At 47.9% G+C, this 21,930-nt stretch overlaps 1 protein-coding gene across 1 annotated transcript in view; it reads right to left on the minus strand.

Moving 5' to 3' along the window:
- KIF3C (kinesin family member 3C) overlaps positions 1–21,930 on the minus strand; it is a 249,396-nt gene that overhangs the window by 44,447 nt on the left and 183,019 nt on the right. The window contains exon 4 of the mRNA XM_069233654.1: positions 13,371–13,489. Within this exon, the coding sequence (XP_069089755.1) occupies positions 13,371–13,489 (119 nt within the window). The remainder of the gene's footprint in view (positions 1–13,370; positions 13,490–21,930) is intronic.

Here is a 21,930-nt window from a genome sequence, read left to right on the forward strand (position 1 = left end):
AATCATCTCCATTTATAGCAAAGTAGATCCTAAACCAGACCATGTCACTATCGCAACTCAACTTCCCATTGTACCCAAAGAACGAACCCTGACCCCATGGCCACGTCTCTACTGTCGAAACCGCAGCTTCCATGAATGGCATGCACTCGGGAACGTTATCTGACCCTTGCCCCACCACACCTTCACAAAAAAACATCTACCGATCATTCTCAATGTCTCCATTGACTCAGTCACATTGCTCGACACCTGGAAACCTGCCACCATCACACCCCTGCTCAAGAAACATCAGCTGACCCAGCCACGCTCTTGAACTACAGACCCATCACACTCCGACCAGACCAAGCCATGTCTTAGAGAAGCTAATCAACTGATGCCTCAGTTGCCACCTCAACAACCACCAGCTCCTAGATGCTACCAGGCTGCATTTAGGCCCAACCACATTACGGAAACAGCATTAATTGCTGCCACAGAGGACATCCACATGATACTCGAGAGAGGAGATACGGCAGCCCTCCTCTTCCTTGTCCTCTTTGCAGCATTTGACATGGTCTCAACTCCATTCCGATCAGAGCCTGGACAAGATTGGCATCCATGGACCCGCTCTTCACAGGATGTACTCCTTTTTAACTGAGAGAACACAAGCTGTTAGCCTGGCACCTTACTTTTTGGAAGCCTGCAAACTCATCTGCAGAGTGCCTCAACTTTCATCGTTCAGCCCCGCCCTCCTCAAGACATGCATGATCCTTCTGGCCAATGTCATCCACACACACTACATCAACATCATCTCTTACCCCGACAACACACAACTCATACTCTCCCTCTCAGACAAGACCCGAACCCAAGAAATAAGTTCACTGCCTACATGACCTAAGTCGCTAACTGGATCAAAGTCAACTGTCTAAAGCTCAACTCCAACCAGACAAAAATAGTGATTTTTGGCAAGGACACCTCCCTGTGGGACTCCAACTGGTGGTCGGCCAAATCTAGACTGACCCTCACAGCCAGCACCGATTCCAGGAACCTTGGAATCATCATTGACAGCAAACTGGACATGACCGCACAAGCCAACACCATCACTGCATCCTACTTCCACACCAGAAGATGCTGAGGAAGATCTTCAAATGGCTCCTAAGCAGCACCAGAAAAGCCATTGCTGATGCCTTAGTCACCAACAAGATGGACTGTGGGAACACCCTCTAGGCTGGGAATCACCAAGCAATTCACCAGAAGACCACAAACCACCCAGCAGCCAGACTCTCCTCCATCTCCCTTATATCACACCACACCTCAGGGAGCACCAGTGGCTCCCGATACACAAACACAATCATTTCAAAATCCTAACACCAAGTCAAGGTTCTACACAACTTAAGCCCCACCTACCTGACAGTCACATCTCTTTTCACCAACCGCTCACACACCTCCACTCCATAGGACTCCTTCTCACACACATCCCACGCATACACAGAATCACATTAGCATGTTGTGTGTTCTCTTACATCGCTTCTGAAATGACTCCAACTCTACACCAGAGCCTTCTCATTGCTCTTGAATTCCACAAGAAGCTGAGGACCTTTCAATTAACCAACCTATCCTAGGCAGGGCTTGTCACGCACACCTGCTCACTTCCAGGATACCCTCGCAGGTGATAGTGCACTTTACAAATACACAGAACATAACAGAGAGAGGACATCTGGACTTCGGTATAACAAAGCATACCTCACATGCGGCCGACCTCGCCCAATGGAAAACATAGATCAGATGGTGTGGATTTCACCAAAGGTGAAAGAACCATCACACCTGGTGGAACTTGCCTAAAAGGAGCCACCACCTTTGTGAGTTAAATATTAAAAAGAATACACCTCTCAATTTAAGTAAACAAGTTATTAACAAGCACACTCCTTAAATATGGGAAACATCTTCAAACCGGGCATTCTACAGTCTTTCTTATCCAGACTAAAGCCATACGAAGGTACTAAGATCTGAACATCTGGAATGTCCAAAGGGAATGGAGTGGGACCACTGTATTTTGTTCTGTGTGTCTCTTTTTGTGTGCCCAAGTCTGTGCAGGTGGTAGTGTAAATCCTTATTATGAGTGACCGGTTAAAATGCTTGCTATTTCTCCGCACCGGAATTATGGTTACTGGTAGTTTGGTAATTCTAGGGGCGGAGTAATAATGGGGACTACATGATTTGGGGGAATAACATGTGGCAATCCTGGGCAAATCCTGCGCTAATTCCTGGAAGATTTTGCCTGAAGATTTCTGAAGCATCTTGCAGCTGGTGTCTCCGTGTGAAAAATCTAAACGTATGATTCCGATGGGATTGGTGGGGTTGAGAGGGACATGGGTTTGTTTGTATAACAATTATTACTTCTAATTCCTACTATGAAGGTTGCTTAACATTTCTGATGTTAATTACTTCTAAAGCACCCTAATGGTTATTATTTCCAAATCAACATAATGGTCTTTATCGCTAATACTGTCTTAATCTGCCTTGTATGTAGGTTATTATTTATTCTTCTGTCTGACCCTCATTACTTCTAATCCTACTTGATATGATGATTATTTCTAAAACTGCATGATGGATATTATTTCCAATCCTATCTGCTATGATAATTATTACTAATTCTGTTGTCGCCTGAGAAGGATATTGTGTGTGAGAGTGTGATTTAATCTTTCCACGGCAAAGCTGCAAATAATAAAGGTGAGAAGTTGTTATGTTAGCAAAGGTTTGTAGTAGAGAACATAAACCCGTAGGTCTCTAGGCACTAGGAAGGACAAAGCTGAGTTACAGAGGATACCAAGGCGAGAGCTGAAGATGGGTTCTCAGCTGTTCCCTAAATGAGGTATTGATTCTGTAGTCCTGGTGTTCAGTTGAAGTGAACTCCAAATACAGGGGGCAAGCAAAGAAAACGAGTGACAGCCAGCTTTGGATTTACGCATGTAACACTTTTAGTGAATAAAGATTAGAGCTCTGGAAGAAAAACACATTAAATACAGAGATGTTGAATATGGAGAAGTGCCTCATGAACTCCAGTGCACCAGTGAGAGCGTTTTGAACTTGACCATGGAGTGGATTGGAAGCCAGTGGAACTGGCAGAGAATAGGCAGAGGTGCTGCTGCACCAACAGCACAGTTACCAAGCCTGGTCCCCTGATTCTGCAGACACTGAGTTGATTCATGAGGGATTTGTTAATACATTGAATTAATAATCCAGGATCCATCCTATTGTAGCCGACACAAATGTCTGCCAACCCTTAGAGTACAGTAGGCAGAAGATTCAGCAGTTTGCAAACGGTTACTGCCCAGACATGGGCTGAACACTTGGGATCTGAGTTGCGCCCCCGCTATGCACATTTTATCATCAATGATGTCATTTAAAATGTTGTAGTGATGTTATTAATGATGTCATAGAACATGGCGTGACTGATGTAATATATAGGATAATTAGCAGTACATGCAGAGGGCACAAATTATGGTTACTTAAGACAACTATAACCGGTGAATTTCAGTGGTTTTGTTCATTTCAAATTGTATGTTTTAACTGACATTTTCAACAAACTATAATATCCCTTTAACCTTTGTTTTTTTCTAAAGCAAAGTAAGATATTATTACCCATACTTATCTATAGCATCACGTTAACCTAACACCTTTGTTTTTTTCTGTAAATTTCAACTTTTTTTTAATGTAAAGTAATGTGTTATCACAATACATAACGCTGATCCCCACCCTTTGGCTGTGTGCAGAGTGGGGTGGCTATAAGGCCAGACTCTGCATCCAACACCTGGTGGCAGCCAACCCTTTGGCCACACGTGGTATGGGATTGGCCACAGGGCCTGGCTTCCTGGCATGGGAATGGTTTCAGGGCCAGGTTTCTTTTTTAACATTGTTCAAACTACAGAATGAAGTTTAAAACCCACCACAAGGTGGCGTTGCGCTCTAGCTGATGAGCATAGAATGCCAGTTAAGTGTTCTTTAAAAAAATACAGTAAGCTCTCTTGGGATCCAGGGTGTAGCAAAGCCCCCGCTATGTCAGCATAAGCGGGGGTGCCTGGCACAGATTACATTGTATTATGGCCCTTCTTAGCTTTTATTTCTGGCTTGCAGGTCGTTGCAAGGTAGAAGGAAAGACCTATAAGTTCTAGAACAGTGGTTCCTAACCTGAGGTCCGGGGACCCCAGGGGGTCCACGAACCCTCCTCAGGGGCTCCGCGACTGCTTAGAAAATTAAGTAATTTTAACAGATTGGGTCCCCAGCTTTCAGTATTAACTCAGTGGGGGGATCCCTGGATTCCAATAATGATTCACTGGGGGTCCCCAGGTTCCAGTAAAGATAAAGCAGCGGTCCACAGAAGTCAAACGGTTGGGAACCACTGATCTAGAAGAATTAATGTGAACTGTGGAATGGGAGAGGAGGTCGAACAATTGAAAAATAGCTTAGAATTGTGGCAGAATGGAAAATAAATGTTTTGAATATAAAATAAAAAATAAGTTAAAGTTAAATATAATGAAATAGCTTGAAGGAAGGGAAGAAGAATGCAAATAAAAAATGAAAGAAGGGAAGTTAAAAGGAAGTAAGATGAAATGTATGCACAAAAAGTGAGTAGAAAGAAGGAGAGGACGGAAATGGAAAAAAGAATGGAAGGGGAAAAGAATGAAGCCTGAAAAAGGGGTAGCAAAAAGAAAAAGGAAGAAACAAGTAAATAAAAACAGTAGGAGGGAAAGAAAGGAAAGCAGAAAATAGAATGAAATAACAGAAAGAAATAAGAAAGGGCAATGAAAGGAAAGAAAATAAAGACTTAGCAAATGGGAGGGTTTCAAGAAGAAAGAGAGATAAGAGAGGGGCAAAGGAAGGACAGGAGGATGATAAGAAGAAAGGAAGGAACAAGAATGTGAGAATGGAACTAAGGAAAGGAAAAATGGAAAGCAGGAAGGAAAATTAAACGTTAATATGAACAAGGACAGAAAGATCGAAAGACACCTGAAAGAAGAATGGACAAAACAAAACAAAGATGAAAAACAGAATGAGGGGAGAACGGAAAGGGAAGAAAAGAAAGATGGAGAGGAAAAAAAGGAAAGAGTAGTGCTGTTTTTGACCACATTCTTTTCAAATCATGTTGAAGAATGCGTCATTCTGAAGCTTTTTCCTCTGGAGAACAATGCCCCCAGCTCCTTAATAGAAAGGGTTGGGATCGTTCACTTTGCTAGGACATTCGTTCCATGTGGTTCAAAGTGGAGGGGTATTTTATTTTTCTGGCTACATGGATTTCATGAACCAGAAAACTTACTGTATTTTATTTTTAATGTTGCTGGGGTGCTGCAGAACTCCCTGCAGTCCCCCATCACACTGAAAACATGTTTGGTGGTGCCCCTGCTTTTCTAGGGGCACCCCTAGATGAAAAGTATATTTTATGAAAATGCCCTGAGGCATCATGGAGCATTCCTTGGCAAAAGAAGTGAATAATAAATGAGCAGCCCTGACTGCTCAGTTATTATTCACTTTTTGCATTCCTTTAAAAAGTTTGTGCGTGTCCCAGGACACCCACAAATCTGTTTTTAATTAGGGCAGCAGGGGGGACCTCAGGGCTCCTGCGGCCTCACTGGTTCCTTGCAAGACACCCCATTTCACTCGGCCTCACAGGAGCAGGCAATTTAAAAAAGAAATATTCTAGCCGTCCCCAGTGCCCACTCTGGGCACCACACAGCATATTTCATGTTGTGGGATGCAAAGGGAGGCCCAAGGCCCCCCACCTCTGCTAGCTCCCTGCTTGCAGTCATTCCAGGTGCAATGGGAGCTGGAATTTCTCTCACCCTGCAGGAGCAGCTTTCTTTTGCTCCCACTGGGAGGGAGCAATTCTGTGTTTTCCTCTGTCTGAGAACGCAAGGAAAAGGTTTTGTGCTCCTAGTCTGTGGTAGCAGCTGTGTGTTCCTGCCCAGTGGGAGCACATTACACTGTCCCCATCTGCACTCTCGGTAGGGAAAAAGACGGTGTCCTGGAATTTGGGGATGGGACACTGTCCCAAAGCCATCCTCTGGTGATGAGGTCCCTGAATGACTTTGGGAGGGGGGCCTCGTGCCCCCTCCCCATTTCTTAAGTTGCAGCCCAGGGGGATGGGGTACCAGGGGCCTTTCTAGCTCAAGGAGGGGGGCAGCGCACTCCCCTCCCCATATGTTGTAAGTGACCCGGGGCCATGGGGTGCCGGGAACTTTTCAGGCTCTTGGAGGGAGAGCTTTGATCCCCCTCCTCTTTGTTAAAATGTCAGCCCCGGGAATGGGGTCGGGGTTCGGGCAATGTGCCACCGCCACTAAATATTTACAAGCGCCACCTTCACCCCGGCCCTTCTCAGATGTTTTTTTTTCTTAATAGTGCGGAAGCTTTTATTTATTTATTTTTATTTCTTTGTTGCCATTTATACACGAATCATTATTTATGACACCGAATGCAGCAATAAGTATAGTCATAGAGTGAACAATCAAGCTTGGCCCATCTTACATATAAGGGCAGTGTCCTGTGAGCAGATCATACCTCAAGAACCAGGGAAGTGAGGCATGTGAAACACGTGTGATAACAACCGCGGTCAACTTAGTGCTTTTAATCACGTAGAGGAGTAGCCAATATGCCTGGAGTAAAAGTAGAACAACTAACAACTAATAAAACCCTTCGGCTGAAGTCACTCCAGGTAGTCCATGGGAGAGTGGAGGCAGGTATAACAGGAGCCCAGCGCCAACCCATTGGGTCAGCAGTGGCTGTCGTGGGAGAGGCAGGAGGAGGGGAGTGGGAAGGAAAGGTGGCGCACCCCCACAGAAACTCCATCCGGGGGTCGCAAGGCCCCTAGTGTAACTCAGTACATATGCACGCCTGACCGAATAAGTGGCCACTCGACTATATCCATGATGCAGTGCAGGAGGCTCTGCCCCCTAAGGGGTAGGTATGTGTAATTTGTCAAATAGTTTGAGAACATAGGTATCCCAGAGCGTGGCCACACCTCCATCTCCCCGTAGCCAGCGGGCCATGTGCCATGACATCCACCTCCATTTGTGAGTCACTTGAAGCCAACATCTAAACGTGGGTGTGTGTAGGGCTTTTGAAACCATAGCAAATAAGCGCTTAAAGAGGACTAACGCCAGGTCCACCATCTTCAAGTAGTGTTTTTTTGTGTTCAGTGCATTTCGTGACCTCTAGGAAGCCGAGGAGTGGATCAGGGGATAACTGCACATCAATCACCGCCGATACCTGTTCCATCACAGGAGCCCACACCCACATCCCATACCATATGTCTAAATGTGGCGTCTATGTGGCCACACCGGGGGCAAGCCGGAGACAACCCTGGGAGCATTTTGTGGAGGCGATGTGATGTTAGGTAGGTTTGATCTAAGTAGTTAAATTGTGTGAATTTTCAAACTTGCATTGCAAGAGATGTATTTCACCCGCTCCAGTGCTATGGTCCACTGCTTGGCCCTGAATTCCACATCCAAGCATCCCATATGGGCTTGTCCCGTGCAACCTGTCTGTAGTGCTGTATATAGTTCCAACAATGCCCGATAGCCCAGTCAGTGTGTTAAGAAGCATTGCAATACTAAGTGCAATGTCGGTTCCGCCTGTCCCGGTGACCATACCTCCCTGATGGCAGCCATAATTGCGTTATATGTAAGAAAGAGGTCGCTCCCAGCCCGTAAAGATTCCTCAAACCCTAGAAGGAGAGCAGTGCGCCCTCCTCATATCAATTTCCTGCTTACTGCCAGGGAGAAGGATCATGGCCCCAAACAAGACTTTAATGGTAGGCATGCTCCAGAGGGGCAAAAGCGGTGTGTAAGGGGCCAGTGTGAGGCAAGGCTGCATGTATCGTGTCCAAACCAGTTTGGCCACTCGCAGAAGCCTGCCCATTTCCTTGGCCGGACCTCCCGCTGACAGCAGCCATTCCAGTATGTTCCTGCCCTCTAAATCAGCACAAACGAGTCTACCCTCTTCAGCCTCATCTGCAGCACACAACCACAAACGCCACTGCATGTGAGCTGCTGCGAAATACAGCTCCCCCTCGAGCACAGGGCACTGAGTCAATCATGCAGGGCCCCAAACCAGTTCAGACCTCAGATTTCTCAGAGCAACAAAGAAGGATCTTGGTGGAAGCATCGGCAAGGCAGCGAAAAAATATAACAGCCTCAGAAGGACCAGGATCTGCACTATCAATGCCCTACCCATGGGTGAAAGGGGCACCTGCGTCCAAAAGTGCATGGATAGATGAAGCAAGGTCAGGATCCTACCATAATTTCCATCAAACAGGTCCCTATCTGTAATATACACATTCACACCCAGGTAATGAAAGGTATCAAAACTCTAGGGCCCTGCTACCGGTGCCACGCAATGTTCAGGCACGACCCAGCGCAGTGGGAAAATACAAGATTTACCCCAGTTTACCCTAGGGCCTGCCATGTCTCTGAAGACATCGAGTAGGTTTTAGAGGTCCAGCAACATACGTGTATGATCACATAAATACACTAGGACATCATCTGCATATAAAGATACAGTGTGCCAGTCCAGACCCACCTTGACGCCCCATGCAGGGCCCCTGGCATGCACCTGAATAGCCGCCAGCTCCATGGCCAATGCAAAGAGTACTGGGAACAGGGAGCATCCCTGTCTGGCCCCCCTACCTATGGCAAAAGAATGTGAGATCTGACAACCATTTTGGACCCGTGCCCGTTCGTGGTATATAGTATCCTGGCCCAATGAGGAAAACTAGGGCCCATCCCAAGTGCCTCCAACACCCGAAGCATCTAGGACCAGCTCAGCGTTCCAGAAACTTTTTCAAAATCCAGGGAGACCACCACACTGCACATTGCAAGTGAGTGTCATCTTAGTTCCTCATGACATGCTAATGCAGTGTCCCCTCATAACCACCTTTAAAGCATCCCATTCGAGCCCTCAGGAGTCCACTGAACCCGCATTATCTGATAAGTACTGGGTGAGGTGCATAGCAACAGTGTTCCTATTATGCTGTATCCTGTAGTGCCTCCTTGCAGAGCCACCCAGTCGGGATCGTGGCCCTTGTCCTCCCCCACTGGAACGTGACTCTGAGTGGATTGTGGTCAGATAGAGTCCTGCCTGAATATTCAGAACTGCATATAAGGGGCTAACAGTGTGTGTTGCAAAATAAATAATCCAGTCTGGTGTGAACCTGGTGGCCCAACGCATTGTAGGAGCACTCCGCCTCCCCAGGATGTCCCTGGCGCCAGATATCATGCAAAGCAGTGGACCGGGTCCATTGCTGAAGGTGTTTTGTTGCCTGTAAACCCTGTGTGCCCAGGAGCGGGGGAAAGAACTATCTAGATCTGTATCGTGTATGCAATTGAAGACGCCTCCCCACAATCCTGCAGCCCCAGGATCGAGTAGCATAGTTGGTGAGAGGGTATCCAGAATCTCGCTCTGTGAAGCATTGGGTGCAGAGAGAGAGCATAGAAAACAGGTGCCAATCTAGAGTTCCCTCCATAATCACATAGTGGTCCTCCTGATGAAGCAGTAGCCTGTGTTTTACAAAAGGTACCTTCACAGCAACCCAATGATCCCTCGGGTGTAGGCGGAGTATCCCGTACCATATACCTGTCCGCTCCACTGTTTACTAATTGTCACGTTCAACTGTGGTTAGGTGTGTCTCCTGGAGGCAGGCAAAATGACCATGTCTGAGTCGAAGAAAGGCATATATTCTGTGTCACTCAGCAGGGGTTGTCATAGGCCGAACAGTCCAAGTCAAGGTGCAATATGTGACACCCATAGTTGCAGATTATGCATTTTGAGACTTTCAACATCATCAGTGCCCCACCCCCTCAGACCCACCTCACTGCCCACCCAGCCTGGGAAAGGGTTCAAAACAATCAAACAAGTATGATAAACAGCTTCCCTAACCCAGTCCTGAACGCCTTCTGGCCCCATGCCACAACACCTAACAGTACAACTGTTATGAAATATATGTCTGCAACACAAACATGTCATTGCAGAATATCCTGCTGGGAGCTGGACAAGTGAAATGCAACATCCAACGACAGCAGCCCCGGCCACCCCCCAGGTTCAGCCATGCAGCTTACAACTATAATGTCCGTTGTCCACAATGAGTGTCACCCATGGAGCTCTAGTGATAACGAGAAGGCTGCCACGGCCCACCCCACATCCAACAAGATTGACAGTAACTCACCACCTATGGCACCTCAGGAGTCTGGGGCCTCCCGTTGAGGGGAACATTGCGGTTTATGCAGCAATCCTAGCTCAGAGGCACATGAGCCAAGAGTTCCAGGCTCCGAGTCTAGGTCAGCGTCTGGAGGCAACGCTTGGTTCCGGTTTGCGCTGTGTGGAAATCTCCACCACCACCTGTGCCCTCTCTATGGCAGCCTGTTTCACTGAGCGGTGACATTTCAGGCCGCACAGGCAGCAATGAGGATGTTTAGACTTGCTCTCAGACCAGCCCAGTAGGTCATCCTCGCAGGGCTCTTGTTTCTCAGGCACCCCTTTGGTGCGAAGCCACTGCCAGGCCTCTTCCGACCACGTGAAGAAGTGCGTGGTGCCTGCGTCCACCATGCGCAAGCAGGGCAGAAACAATAAGGCATAGCAGAGGTTCAGAGTATGAACCTGGGCCTTGACTGCTGCAAAGGTACTATGTCATTTTTGGAACTCCACAGTGTATTACGGGTAGGCTGTAATGGTGTTGGTCCCATCGAAGGTCCAGGGGCCCTTAGCTCTGAATAACTGCAGTAACAGGTCTCTGTCCCAGAAATTAAGTGTGCTAATATTGGGTGTGGTTGGGCCCCCGGCAACAGAGGGGCGGCCCAGGACCCTGTGCGCCCTCTCGACAGAAAATAATTTTGGGACCTTATTCGCTAAGACTGTGGTGATCAGCCACTTTTTAAGGTACAGTTCAGTGTTCGGGACCTCAGATCTTTCCGGGAAGCCTATAAAGCAAGCGTTATTGTCGCGGGAACATCCCTCTGCGTCTTCTGCTCGCACCTGCAGCGCCTCCACCTCTGCTTGAAGAGCCTTCAGCTGTTCCTGTACGTTCTTCATCAATACCATGAGAGAAGCCAGCAGGGATTCCGTCTCATCCACCCACTCCACCAACTAAGCATGATCCGCACACATCAGGCCAGTTTCAACTTGCATGGCACCCAGCTGGGCTTCCATTGCCGTCCTGGAGGATTCTGTCAGACATACTGGTATGTTTCTCCAGTGTACTCTCCAAGTGCTTGATCGGATTCGTGTGAGATGGTGTAGCTCCTAGCATTGCCATAATGGACTTTTGGAGTTGCGGTTTGGCTACCTTAGGATGAACCATACCCGGGGAGTTGTCCAGTGCCACAGTTAGCAAGATGCACACCTCAGCACCCGGGGGAGGTGCCAGCCATGGGAACACCAGCACCCTTGTCAAAAGAGTCCCGGGGGGGCTTGCAGGGGGGCCAGCTGTGAGGGTGCGAACCATGGGGTGCCCCAGCCCCCAAGGCGAAGGTGAAGCACACCGGGGGATGTCCACTCAGGCCACACTGTGTTAAGTCAAGGCAGAACGGCAGGTCAAAGGTCCTGCGTTGACAGCAGCAACAGCTCCGTGGCTCAATGTGACCACACCGGGCCGTTCAGAGGAGGTCCCCAATAGCCTTTCACTGCGTCCCCCGAGGGCACTGGCACCACTCCCAAGTAGTTTAGTAAGCCTAAAGCCAGCGGGCACGCAACACATGCCACACAGCTGCTGCAACTCACCTCTGGGCACCTCCTGTAGGGCCAAGTTTCCAAGAACTCAAAGTTACTGAAGGAGATCCTCTTCTCACCAGCACACCATCATGCCTGCCTACTTCAGGGAGGAAAGGCGGGCTCCACACATCCCACCCACTCAGGCTCTCTTTTCAGTCCCCATTACTGCGGCAGGTAGGCCCCCGTCCTTCAGTACCGCAGGATTAAAAAGGTAGTCCCATACAAGAGGGGGCCCTTCCTCCCTGGACCGCCACCTCCTCACCTCCAGAGTAAAGGCCCCCAGCCAGCTTGAGCACGCAGATGGCTTCGCAGGGGCTGCAGTCAACAGGGCCACCCCTCGCCAGGCCAGAAACTCTGATTTCATCATGGCCGGCAGGTGCTGCGTAGGATGCATCCACCTGGGATCTTCAGTAGGCATTCCCGGTTGCGGACGCTCTCCCAATGTACCACCCCACCACAGAGGAGAAACAACAAGCCTCTAAGGGCGCTGGGCACCAGCGGGCCTTGGGACCTCCAGTGCACGGTCCGCGGTTGGTGTCAGTGTCCACAGCCATGATGCTCCCGCTCCACGCGGTCTTAACTGATGATTGCTGGCGGTCCCGACTGGACACTGCAGGCACATTGGGGTACCCAGGGAGGGGCAACCCGCACACTTGGTAAGTTGGGGCAGCCATGGGAGGCCCTCGATGAAGGGCAGGTACAGGATAATAATGGCACCACCTAGGCCACACACACACACCCCGAGTGTGGGAGTTTTTATTTATTTATTTTTTAGGTTTTACAGTGGATTCACACTCCACCGTGAATTTGTGGCAAAAAACACATTTTGGCCAACCAAGCATAGGGCGGCTGGCTATCCTGACCCAACCCCGTTATGGCTTTTTTTAATTACCTTTTCCGTAGGACTCTGGAGTGACTCCCGAGTCCTAAGATAGCTGCCGCCACATCCATGTTGATGTGGTGGCTGCCAATCAGTTCTCCTCTCCTCTGGAGAACTGTCAGCCCCACGGACCGTCTGCAGCATTAGATATACAATTTCTTTTAGCCTTAATTGCTCAAAAACTACTGAACAGGTTTACACCAAATTACACTCAAACTTTCTAGGAAAGAAGTGAGGTGGATGAAAGTTTCGTGAAGATTCATCAAACAGCACCAAAGTTATAAGGAAAACAAAAATGCTTTTTCTACGGAAACAGGATCCTAACTATAACTACCGAGCTGTCTTGTCCAGCAGCACATCTTTCGCTGCAACACCTTGGTTCTCTATTAGAACCCTGTGCTCTTGAAGGCGACGGTTAAGGGAACAAGGTGTAGTGACTTGTAGGTTGTATCTGTAATCAGGCCTTTTCAGCTTCTGACTATTACTCCCTATGCTAGATATCAACTGACTAGCAACTAATCAAAATGCTACATTTTGGTAGTTTGAGCTGCCTCATCTATAATACCAATAAGTATCCTCCTCCTAAGCAATGACATTTTCAAGCACAGCCAAAACATCCCATTAAAAGTTCCAAAGTTTAATTCTATGATGAGTAGGTTATCTCCTCTGGCATAATATCTTGGTGTTCAGCATACTGTTTGGGGCAGGGAGTAGGAGTTTTGGCAGAGGGGATGCAGATCTACAAGAATAGTGGGACACCTACTTGAATTTCAGTTCACGGGTCTGCTCATTCTGGGCTTCTTCCAAATCCTGCCGCACCCGAACATATTCATCGTGCTGGTCCTGGATCTCCGCTTTCACAGTTTGTAACTTGGCGTAAAGCTGGGGAGAAAACATAGAAGAAAGACTATACCATTAACACTGTGTACCAGATATGCCTGGAAGCAGCTACAAGGCCACATGGGTGACAGCATGAGATTACTTTATCTACTGCATAGTTTGCTCCACCAGAGCAGCTGTTTCAGTTACTCTTCTGCATTATGTTAGCTCGTCATATCCATATGATTTAAAAAAATATATATATATTTTAGTTCATTCTGGGCATCACTTAAGAGAAATTCAGTCTGTCCAGAACCCTTCTGCCATAAGCAAGAACCAACTCAATTTTTTACAATAATTTATGAGGAAAGGCATTAGAAAAACTATTTAAGGTTAATAACTACAAACTCTAAACAGCAGGAGCTGTCTTAAAAAATGCATGTGCACACACCTATGTCTCTCGAATCTCTGAATGAACGTAATCACCTGGACAGCCATCTAAATCAATTATAAGTTAGCAGGGTCACAACACTGTAAAAAGGGCCTGTTGGTAATACGGAGTCACAACAATATAAAGCTGAAGCAGAGCCGGCGTTAGCGCTTGTGGCGCCCAGTGAGACAATCTTTTTTGGAGCCCCCACCAATGACCTCCTCCTCCACGGATTCCCTCACCACAGTGCTCCGCCAGTGCTGCTCAGGTCTCCATAGACCCTCCCTCACATGCAATTCATTTGTTTTATAGTGCTACTCATACCAGTGTAGGGTGTCAGAGCACTTTAAATCATACACACATTATACAGAGACAATGAATCATATGTGTGTAAATCAGTCTATAGGAAATATCACACAAGACAATGAGGATTACATGGTGTAGGAATCACATGTCCACACTAGGAGGCAGTATACTGTAAGAGTATGTGCTCTGGAGAAGTAGAAAGGCAGGATTTAAAACATACCAGAGTGGTTGTGTTGGCTTTACTAATAAGAATGCATTTCTACCATAACAAACCCTTTATCACAACATTAGGATAATGAAAGACTGGAGAAAAAAAACATAGGGGGTCATTCCGACCCCGGCGGGCGGCGGAAGCCGCCCGCCTGGCGGGAACCGCCAAAAGACCGTACCACGGTCAAATGACCGCGGCGGTCATTCTGACTTTCCCGCTGGGCCGGCGGGCGACCGCCAGAAGGCCGCCCGCCTGCCCAGCGGGAAAGCCCCTTCAACAATGAAGCCGGCTCCGAATGGAGCCAGCGGAGTTGAAGGGGTGCGACGGGTGCAGTGGTACCCGTCGCAATTTTCAGTGTCTGCACAGCAGACACTGAAAATCTTTATGGGGCCCTGTTAGGGGGCCCCTGCACTGCCCATGCCTGTGGCATGGGCAGTGCAGGGGCCCCCAGGGGCTCCACGACACCCGTTCCCGCCATCCTGTTCCTGGTGGTATTTACCGCCAGGACCAGGATGGCGGGAAGGGGGTCGGAATCCCCATGGCGGTGCAGCAAGCAGCGATGCCATGGCGGATTCCTTGGGCCAGGGGTAAACCGGCGGGAAACCGCCGGTTGCCCTTTTCTGACTGCAGCTTTACTGCCGCGGTCAGAATGGCCCTGGAAGCACCGCCAGCCTGTTGGCGGTGCTTCCGCGGTCCCCGGTCCTGGCGGTCATGGACCGCCAGGGTCGGAATGACCCCCATAATCTAACCTGTACCATGCAGCTCTCTCATGACAGTTCATTGCTCACTGGACTATATCAGAACTGTAACTTATGAACTGCAATTAACAAAAGGATCTCTGAGACAAAAGCATTAACCCACTGAGCTACCCATATAAAATACAGTTCTGCGATCTGCATGGCGCACATTCTTTGCTGCAGACAAAGTAACCAAGCTGCCACTAGACAAAACCTTGATCTCTCCAGCAAGAACATTAATCATCAGAGTTATCTTGACATTTTTATAGTTGCCTGAAACTGTGAGGAACTCTGCAGCAGGTGCTTTTAAACCCATAAGTTATTTCTGAACAAAGCCACTTCCCCTGAGCCCAGCGCCAGGTGCGGCCGCACCGGTTGCACCACCCTAAAGCGGCAAGTTTTTGGACCGATGGTGCTGCTTTTTCAACTCTGTAGTGCGCTGGGCCCAGCTGTCCAGGCTCCAGTGCATGTGCTCTGACCCCCAAAGTACATGAGCAACTGGCTAATACCCGATTGGCTCATTTTTACTTATAAGCACCATAGTATATGGTACCAGAGGTACCCAGGGCTAGTAAGTTAAAAGTCACTAGTGGAGTGCAGCACTTAATTGTACCAGCACTGCAGTGACAAGGCAATACCATGACTGCAGCCTAAATGGGCAGCTTTAAAACTGACAACTTGGCGTACCAAAATAAACTTGTTTCCATGTCAAATCCTTCCCTTTTAATATTAATAGGCTACCCCTAGAAAAGGCCTTGGTATCCAACAGGGCAGGGTGCTAGTATTAAAAAGAAGGGCATGTTCCTTTTGTGTTTAACGTTCTCTGCCGTTTTCAGTGCAGCCAGGCAGGCGGTCCCATGGCTAACACGGAGTGCCGTTAGCCTCCACACTAAGGGCCAGATGTAGCAAAGGTTTTTCCCCATTCTGTGTCTATGGGAAAAAGTGTTCGCACATATGGCCCTAAGTGCCAGCTTCCATTTGGGACCATCAAAGTTATTACTCCAAGGTACCAAATTCATTGTTCCTTTAAACCTGACTCATTCCCGAGATTGGTAACTTTTAAGAGAAAGGTGGCTTTAGAGAGTCACCACTTTTTTGCTGAAGCCTCCAGTAGCCTTTCACTACTAATCTGCAGCAGTTCTCACCCGGGGCAGCATTCTAATCCCGCTAGGAAGTTTGAAGGTTTCCCAGGAACAGGGAACGAAGAGAATTGCTGATAGAAGAAGGTGTGACCTCCTCCCACAGGATGACTACAGAGCGGGCCACAGGTGGCCCAGCTTCAAAGAGGTTACCGCCTCGGTGAAGCAAGTGGTGATCACACCTTCGCCTGCCTGCTCCTTTGTGTATGCAGACAGGCCGGCATCTCCTTCAGAGGGGGAAAACCAGTTTTCCAGGAGGAGTGGTGTATTATGCTGGGTACACTCTAGGGGTATGTCCAGGGCTCCTTATAGGGGAAGAAGGCTTGCACCATCTTGGATTTGGGTACAAAAGGAGTATTCTAGGATTGTTGGGTGGCCAAATCCCAGGAAGTGATGTAAAATGGGAAGGATTGCCTCATGGGAACTATTGGACCTTTGGCCAGCTAGACCTCCCCTCCTAGAAATGAAAAGGTGGTAGACTTACAGTATTCAGATCAGTACTGGACTGGAAAGAAGACAGAAGAAGGACTACCCTGCTTCTCCCTGGACCCAGCAAAGAGAGGCTGCACCAAAGAAAGGACTGCAGCTACTGCACCCAAGGGACCAGCAAAGAGGACTGTGCCTGCTGTACCCACCCAAGAAAAACAGCTCCACAAGTGTCAGGTCAGAATAAGTGACTCTAAGGGCTAATTGGCTACCCCCCTATTCAGCACCAGGAACACAAAAGCTGAAGGAAGCAGACACTTCCGTGGGACCCATGGCCGATGTTGAAGTGGACTTTGGTGGCCCAAAAAGAAAGAGAATCTCACCTACAAGCAACCACAGAAGACCATTGGAACTGGGAGACCATTTGACCAGTGTGAACGGGATCCGCACTGGACTGCCCCCTGCATCATCAAAGAATGTGACCAGAGTCCAGAGATGACCCCTGGCACTTGTGGATGCCAGGGTGGTCTCAGGTCTAGTCACTGCATCTGTTCAGCATCTCGGCATCCTGCGCCTCAGCATCAGGACCACTTATTGGCTGGACTGCGTTAAAAGAAAAAAAGTGCACTGTGACAGCTGAAAGTGTCAGGCAACTGCCCCTCTGGACCGGATTGGTCCATATGATTGGCTCCACACCCATTGTAGGTAGTCCAAGAGAGTTCTAATAGGTGTTCTATCCCGCTGGCTACAAACCACTTGCAACAATTTATTACATTTGTAGACTAAATTAAAGCAATTGTACTTTGAAAAATCATATCTTTGCTTCCTCTTGATAGACTTTTGTCATTTTGATATCAATTTACAGCTAAAATACTCTATTTTTATAAACTGATGTTGGATTTCTATTGTCTCGTGTTTCTACTTACCTGTTGTTTTGGTATTTCTAAAGGCTTTAGACCTGATAAAGATTGTGACATTATTACATGGTGAGGTCTCAAAACCACACCATGTAATAATCCACCTTACTACAGGTGTCTTCTCCATTTTAATATGGCACGGTCCTTTAGATGAGATCTTCTGAAGGTTCTACTGTGGCGCAAACATGCCACTGGAGACTACTTTGGAAGTTATGGGCCTTTCACTGACTTTTGGCAGACTTTAGTATCAGGTTCAGGGGTAAGAACCATGCTGTGATGTGGGTTGATTTAGGACACACCATCACACCCTCTTTCTTCACTGCTAAGACCGTGACTTTGTCAAGTGCCGGATATTACCATGGGATCCTGGTGGTATGAACTTGTCATCCATGGGCCGTATGACTTGACAACTTAGGAGGGCTTCTCCCTAAAATGTAAATGTTTTAAAAAGTTCCTTTTTCAGGTGAAAGAGAATGACTGATCATAAATGACTGTTGAAAAGCCATAAATCTGAACCAATGTTGCTGAAATGTTTGAATAGTTTGAAACTGTTTGAAAGTTTTACTTCTAAATATTTACTTTGAAATAATTAGTTAAAAATGTAAACCTAAGCTTATAAACTGCTTTTATTTTCACAACCTCAGACTGACATAACTATGGCCCTCATTGCGACCCTGGCGGTCGGCGGTAATTTGGGGAAAGGTACTGCCAACAGGCTGGCGGTACCTTTTCCCAAATTATGAAACTGGCGGTTGGGCTCAAGCTAAACCGCCAGTGTACCACTCCGTTCACCAGGGTGGTAACAGCCGCTGGGCTGGAGACTTTGGTTTCAAGCCAGGCGGCTGTCACAATCCCACCCTCAGGATTACGACCCCACCTACCGCCATGATTTTTGTGGCAAGCGTACCGCCACGAAAACCATGGTGGTAGGCACTATCAGTGCCAGGGAACTCTTTCCCTGGCACTGATAGGGGTCCCCCTCCCCCAAGTCATCCCCACCCTCCCCCAATCTCTCCTGCCCCCCGCACATTTAAACACCCACATGCGCACACATACACTCTCATACACACACGCATACCCACATACACCCACGCATGCACACATACATACCCACACACCGCAACACACACCAACATACATTGTGGCACACACGCATTCACAACACACAACATACATGTACACTCACATTCAGTCATTCACGCCTTCATTCAACGCAACTCACACCTGCATGCACGCATACAAAAACAGGCACACACACACACTACGCCCCCCTCTCCTGTCAGAGAACCCGACTTATCTGCTTGCAGGGGGTCCTCCGGCAGGAGACGGGACGCGGCGCTGCTGTCAGCAGCAGGGTCCACCAGCTAAACTCCGCCAGGCCGTGTCATTGCTCATGATACACTCGGCAGTGTTTTGCTGGTGTGGCCCTGCTGCTGACAGTAGCGCCACCTTACCGCCGTCCATCGCCATGACCGTCAACGGTATTCCACCAGCCTTCTGGCAGAATTTTGTCTAGGGTCATAATGTGGGTGGGCAGCTGGTAGCCACGGCGGCGGTATGTTGGCTGCTGTCGCCGTGGGGATAGGCAGTCAATACCGCCAATGTTGTAATGACCACCTATGTCCTTTCCCGTTGCTGAGTGCGACTGACTGATCTACTATTTTTACTCCATTGATTGGAAATTCAATGGCAGAGTCAACTCGCAGTAAGGTATGCCAGGACCTAAATTGCAATTTCAAAGTTTTTGTTAAAAGAAAATCTATGAACTAAATGCATTTCAAGCTAAATGTTTTAAAGTTTTTCCTGGTACGTCCATGGCCACAACAGCGCTCAATGAGACCAAAAAAGGGCAATTTTGGTAGGGAAGAAAATATTTTGAATCTTTTCCTTATTCGACTAGCTAGAATGGGCGGAAAAGCTTTTTCCTTTTAAACAACAATGACCTGCAATCCTCTGAGCTCTTGTCTTGTCACCTTGCAGATTCATCTCCCCCGATGACTTGGCCTTTCACTGCTCCCACCCTTGGCGGTTTTTTTGTTATATTACTAGATTCTGTGTTTCCTGGTGGCGGGACGCCTCGCTGAGGTCACGGCATTATGCTTTACAAAGTCTTAGTCACTGATTCATCCAAGTGTGTTGGTAATGAAGTGGATCCACTCAAAGTTGACCAAAATTCTTACTAACCAATTTCATATCAAACATATAACTTGATATTTTTATCTTGCAGGAAGGTTCCTTTTCATTACGTGATGTCAAAGCCATCCTGGCCTGGGTTAGTTCTAAATTTGTAATTCCTACATGTAACCTTCTGCTCTTTTAGTCAGATGTGTGTGTCTTTCTCAAAGGAAGGACATGATTGGTCAGACTGAGGCTAAGATATGAGCTGCTCATTATATACATAAAAGGAACAGGAACAAAAGGAAAAGGGAAGGAAAAGTGAGAAAAATGATGGCAGGTGAAAATTACGTATTTTGAGAACGAATACAGCTCATGAAGGGAACAAATCACAGGTGAGATGTTGGGTCAGGAAAAAAGTAATCAGGAGGCAAGAAAAGTGAGAACAGTACAGGGATGAAGAAGGGAAAAGAGAGATTCCTCCAGATGTAGTAACAGTGATGTGTACTGAGCTTTTATGTGAATGGAAGCAAATCTATATTCACATTCATGTTACTTCAGTATTTCCCTTCACCCGAGTACTTCTGCCTCCATTCACAGACAGATAAAGAGGTGACCTCGATGCCTCCGCTCACATGAACAGATGTACCTCCATATGGGGCATCTATATTCACCGCCACAGCTCTAACTCCATTTCTGTGGCAACGCTACCATATCTCCATTCACAGGCACAGCCCTACATCCATTCATATGCCCACGACTAGAGGATCTATACCTCCACCTCCATTCATACATATATTTTTAACCACTGCACATCCATTCACCACCACAGCTCTACCTCCATTCACATGTGCAGCACTAGGTTATCTCCATTCACCGGCACAGCTCTATATCCATTCAGAGGAGCAGCACTAGGGTACCTCCAGTCACAGGCACAGCTCTACCTCCATTTAGAGGAGCAGCACTAGGGTATCTCCATTCACCGCCACAGGTCTACCTCCATTTCCGTGGCAACGCTACCATATCTCCATTCACAGGCACAGCCCTACATCCATTCATATGCCCAATACTAGAGGATCTATACCTCCACCTCCATTCATACATATGTTTTTAACCACAGCACATCCATTCACCACCACAGCGCTACCTCCGTTCAGAGGAGCAGCACTAAGGTATCTCCATTCACAGACACAGCTCCACCTCCATTCAGATGAGCAGCACTAGGGTAGGGTACCTCCATTCACAGACACAGCTCTACCTTTATTCAGAGGAGGAGCACTAGGGTATCCCCATTCACAGGCACAGCTCTACCTCCATTCAGATGAGCAGCACTAGGGTATCTCCATTCATATGCACAGCATTACTGTACCTCCATTCAGATGAGCAGCACTAGGGTATCTCCATTCACAGGCACAGCTCTACCTCCATTCACATGTGCAGCACTAGGGTATCCCCATTCACAGGCACAGCTCTACCGCCATTCAGAGGAGCAGCACTAGGGTATCTCCATTCACAGACACAGCTCTACCTCCATTCACATGCGCAGCACTAGGGTATCTCCATTCACATGCACAGCTTTACCTCGATTCACATGCGCAGCACTGGGGTATCTCCATTCACAGGCACAGCTCTACCTCCATTCGGAGGAGCAGAACTAGGTTATCGCCATTCACAGGCACAGGTCTACCTCCATTACTGTACCTCCATCAGAGGAGCAGTACTGAGGTATCTCCATTCACATACCCAGCATTACTGTACCTCCATCAGATGAGCAGCACTAGGGTATCTCCTTTCACATGCACAGCTCTACCTCCATTCACTTGCGCAGCACTAGGGTATCTCCATTCACATGCACAGCTCTATCTCCATTCAGATGAGCCGCACTAGAGTACCTCTATTCACATGCACAGCTCTACTTCTTTTCACAATCACAACACTAGGGTATCTCCTTTCATAGGCACAGCTCTACCTCCATTCAGAGTAGCAGCACTAGGGTATCTCTATTCACAGGCACAGCTCTACCTCCATTCAGAGGAGCAGCACTAGGGTATCTCCATTCAGAGGCAAAGCTCTACCTCTATTCACATGAGCAGCGCTAGGGTATCCCCATTCACAGGCAAAGCTGTACATCCATTCAGAGTAGCAGCACTAGGTTATCTCTGTTCACATGCGCAGCATTACTGTACCGCCATTCAGAGGAGCAGCACTAGGGAATCTCCATTC

This window comes from Pleurodeles waltl, chromosome 5 (genome assembly GCF_031143425.1).
Source record: "Pleurodeles waltl isolate 20211129_DDA chromosome 5, aPleWal1.hap1.20221129, whole genome shotgun sequence".
Taxonomy (NCBI): domain Eukaryota; kingdom Metazoa; phylum Chordata; class Amphibia; order Caudata; family Salamandridae; genus Pleurodeles; species Pleurodeles waltl.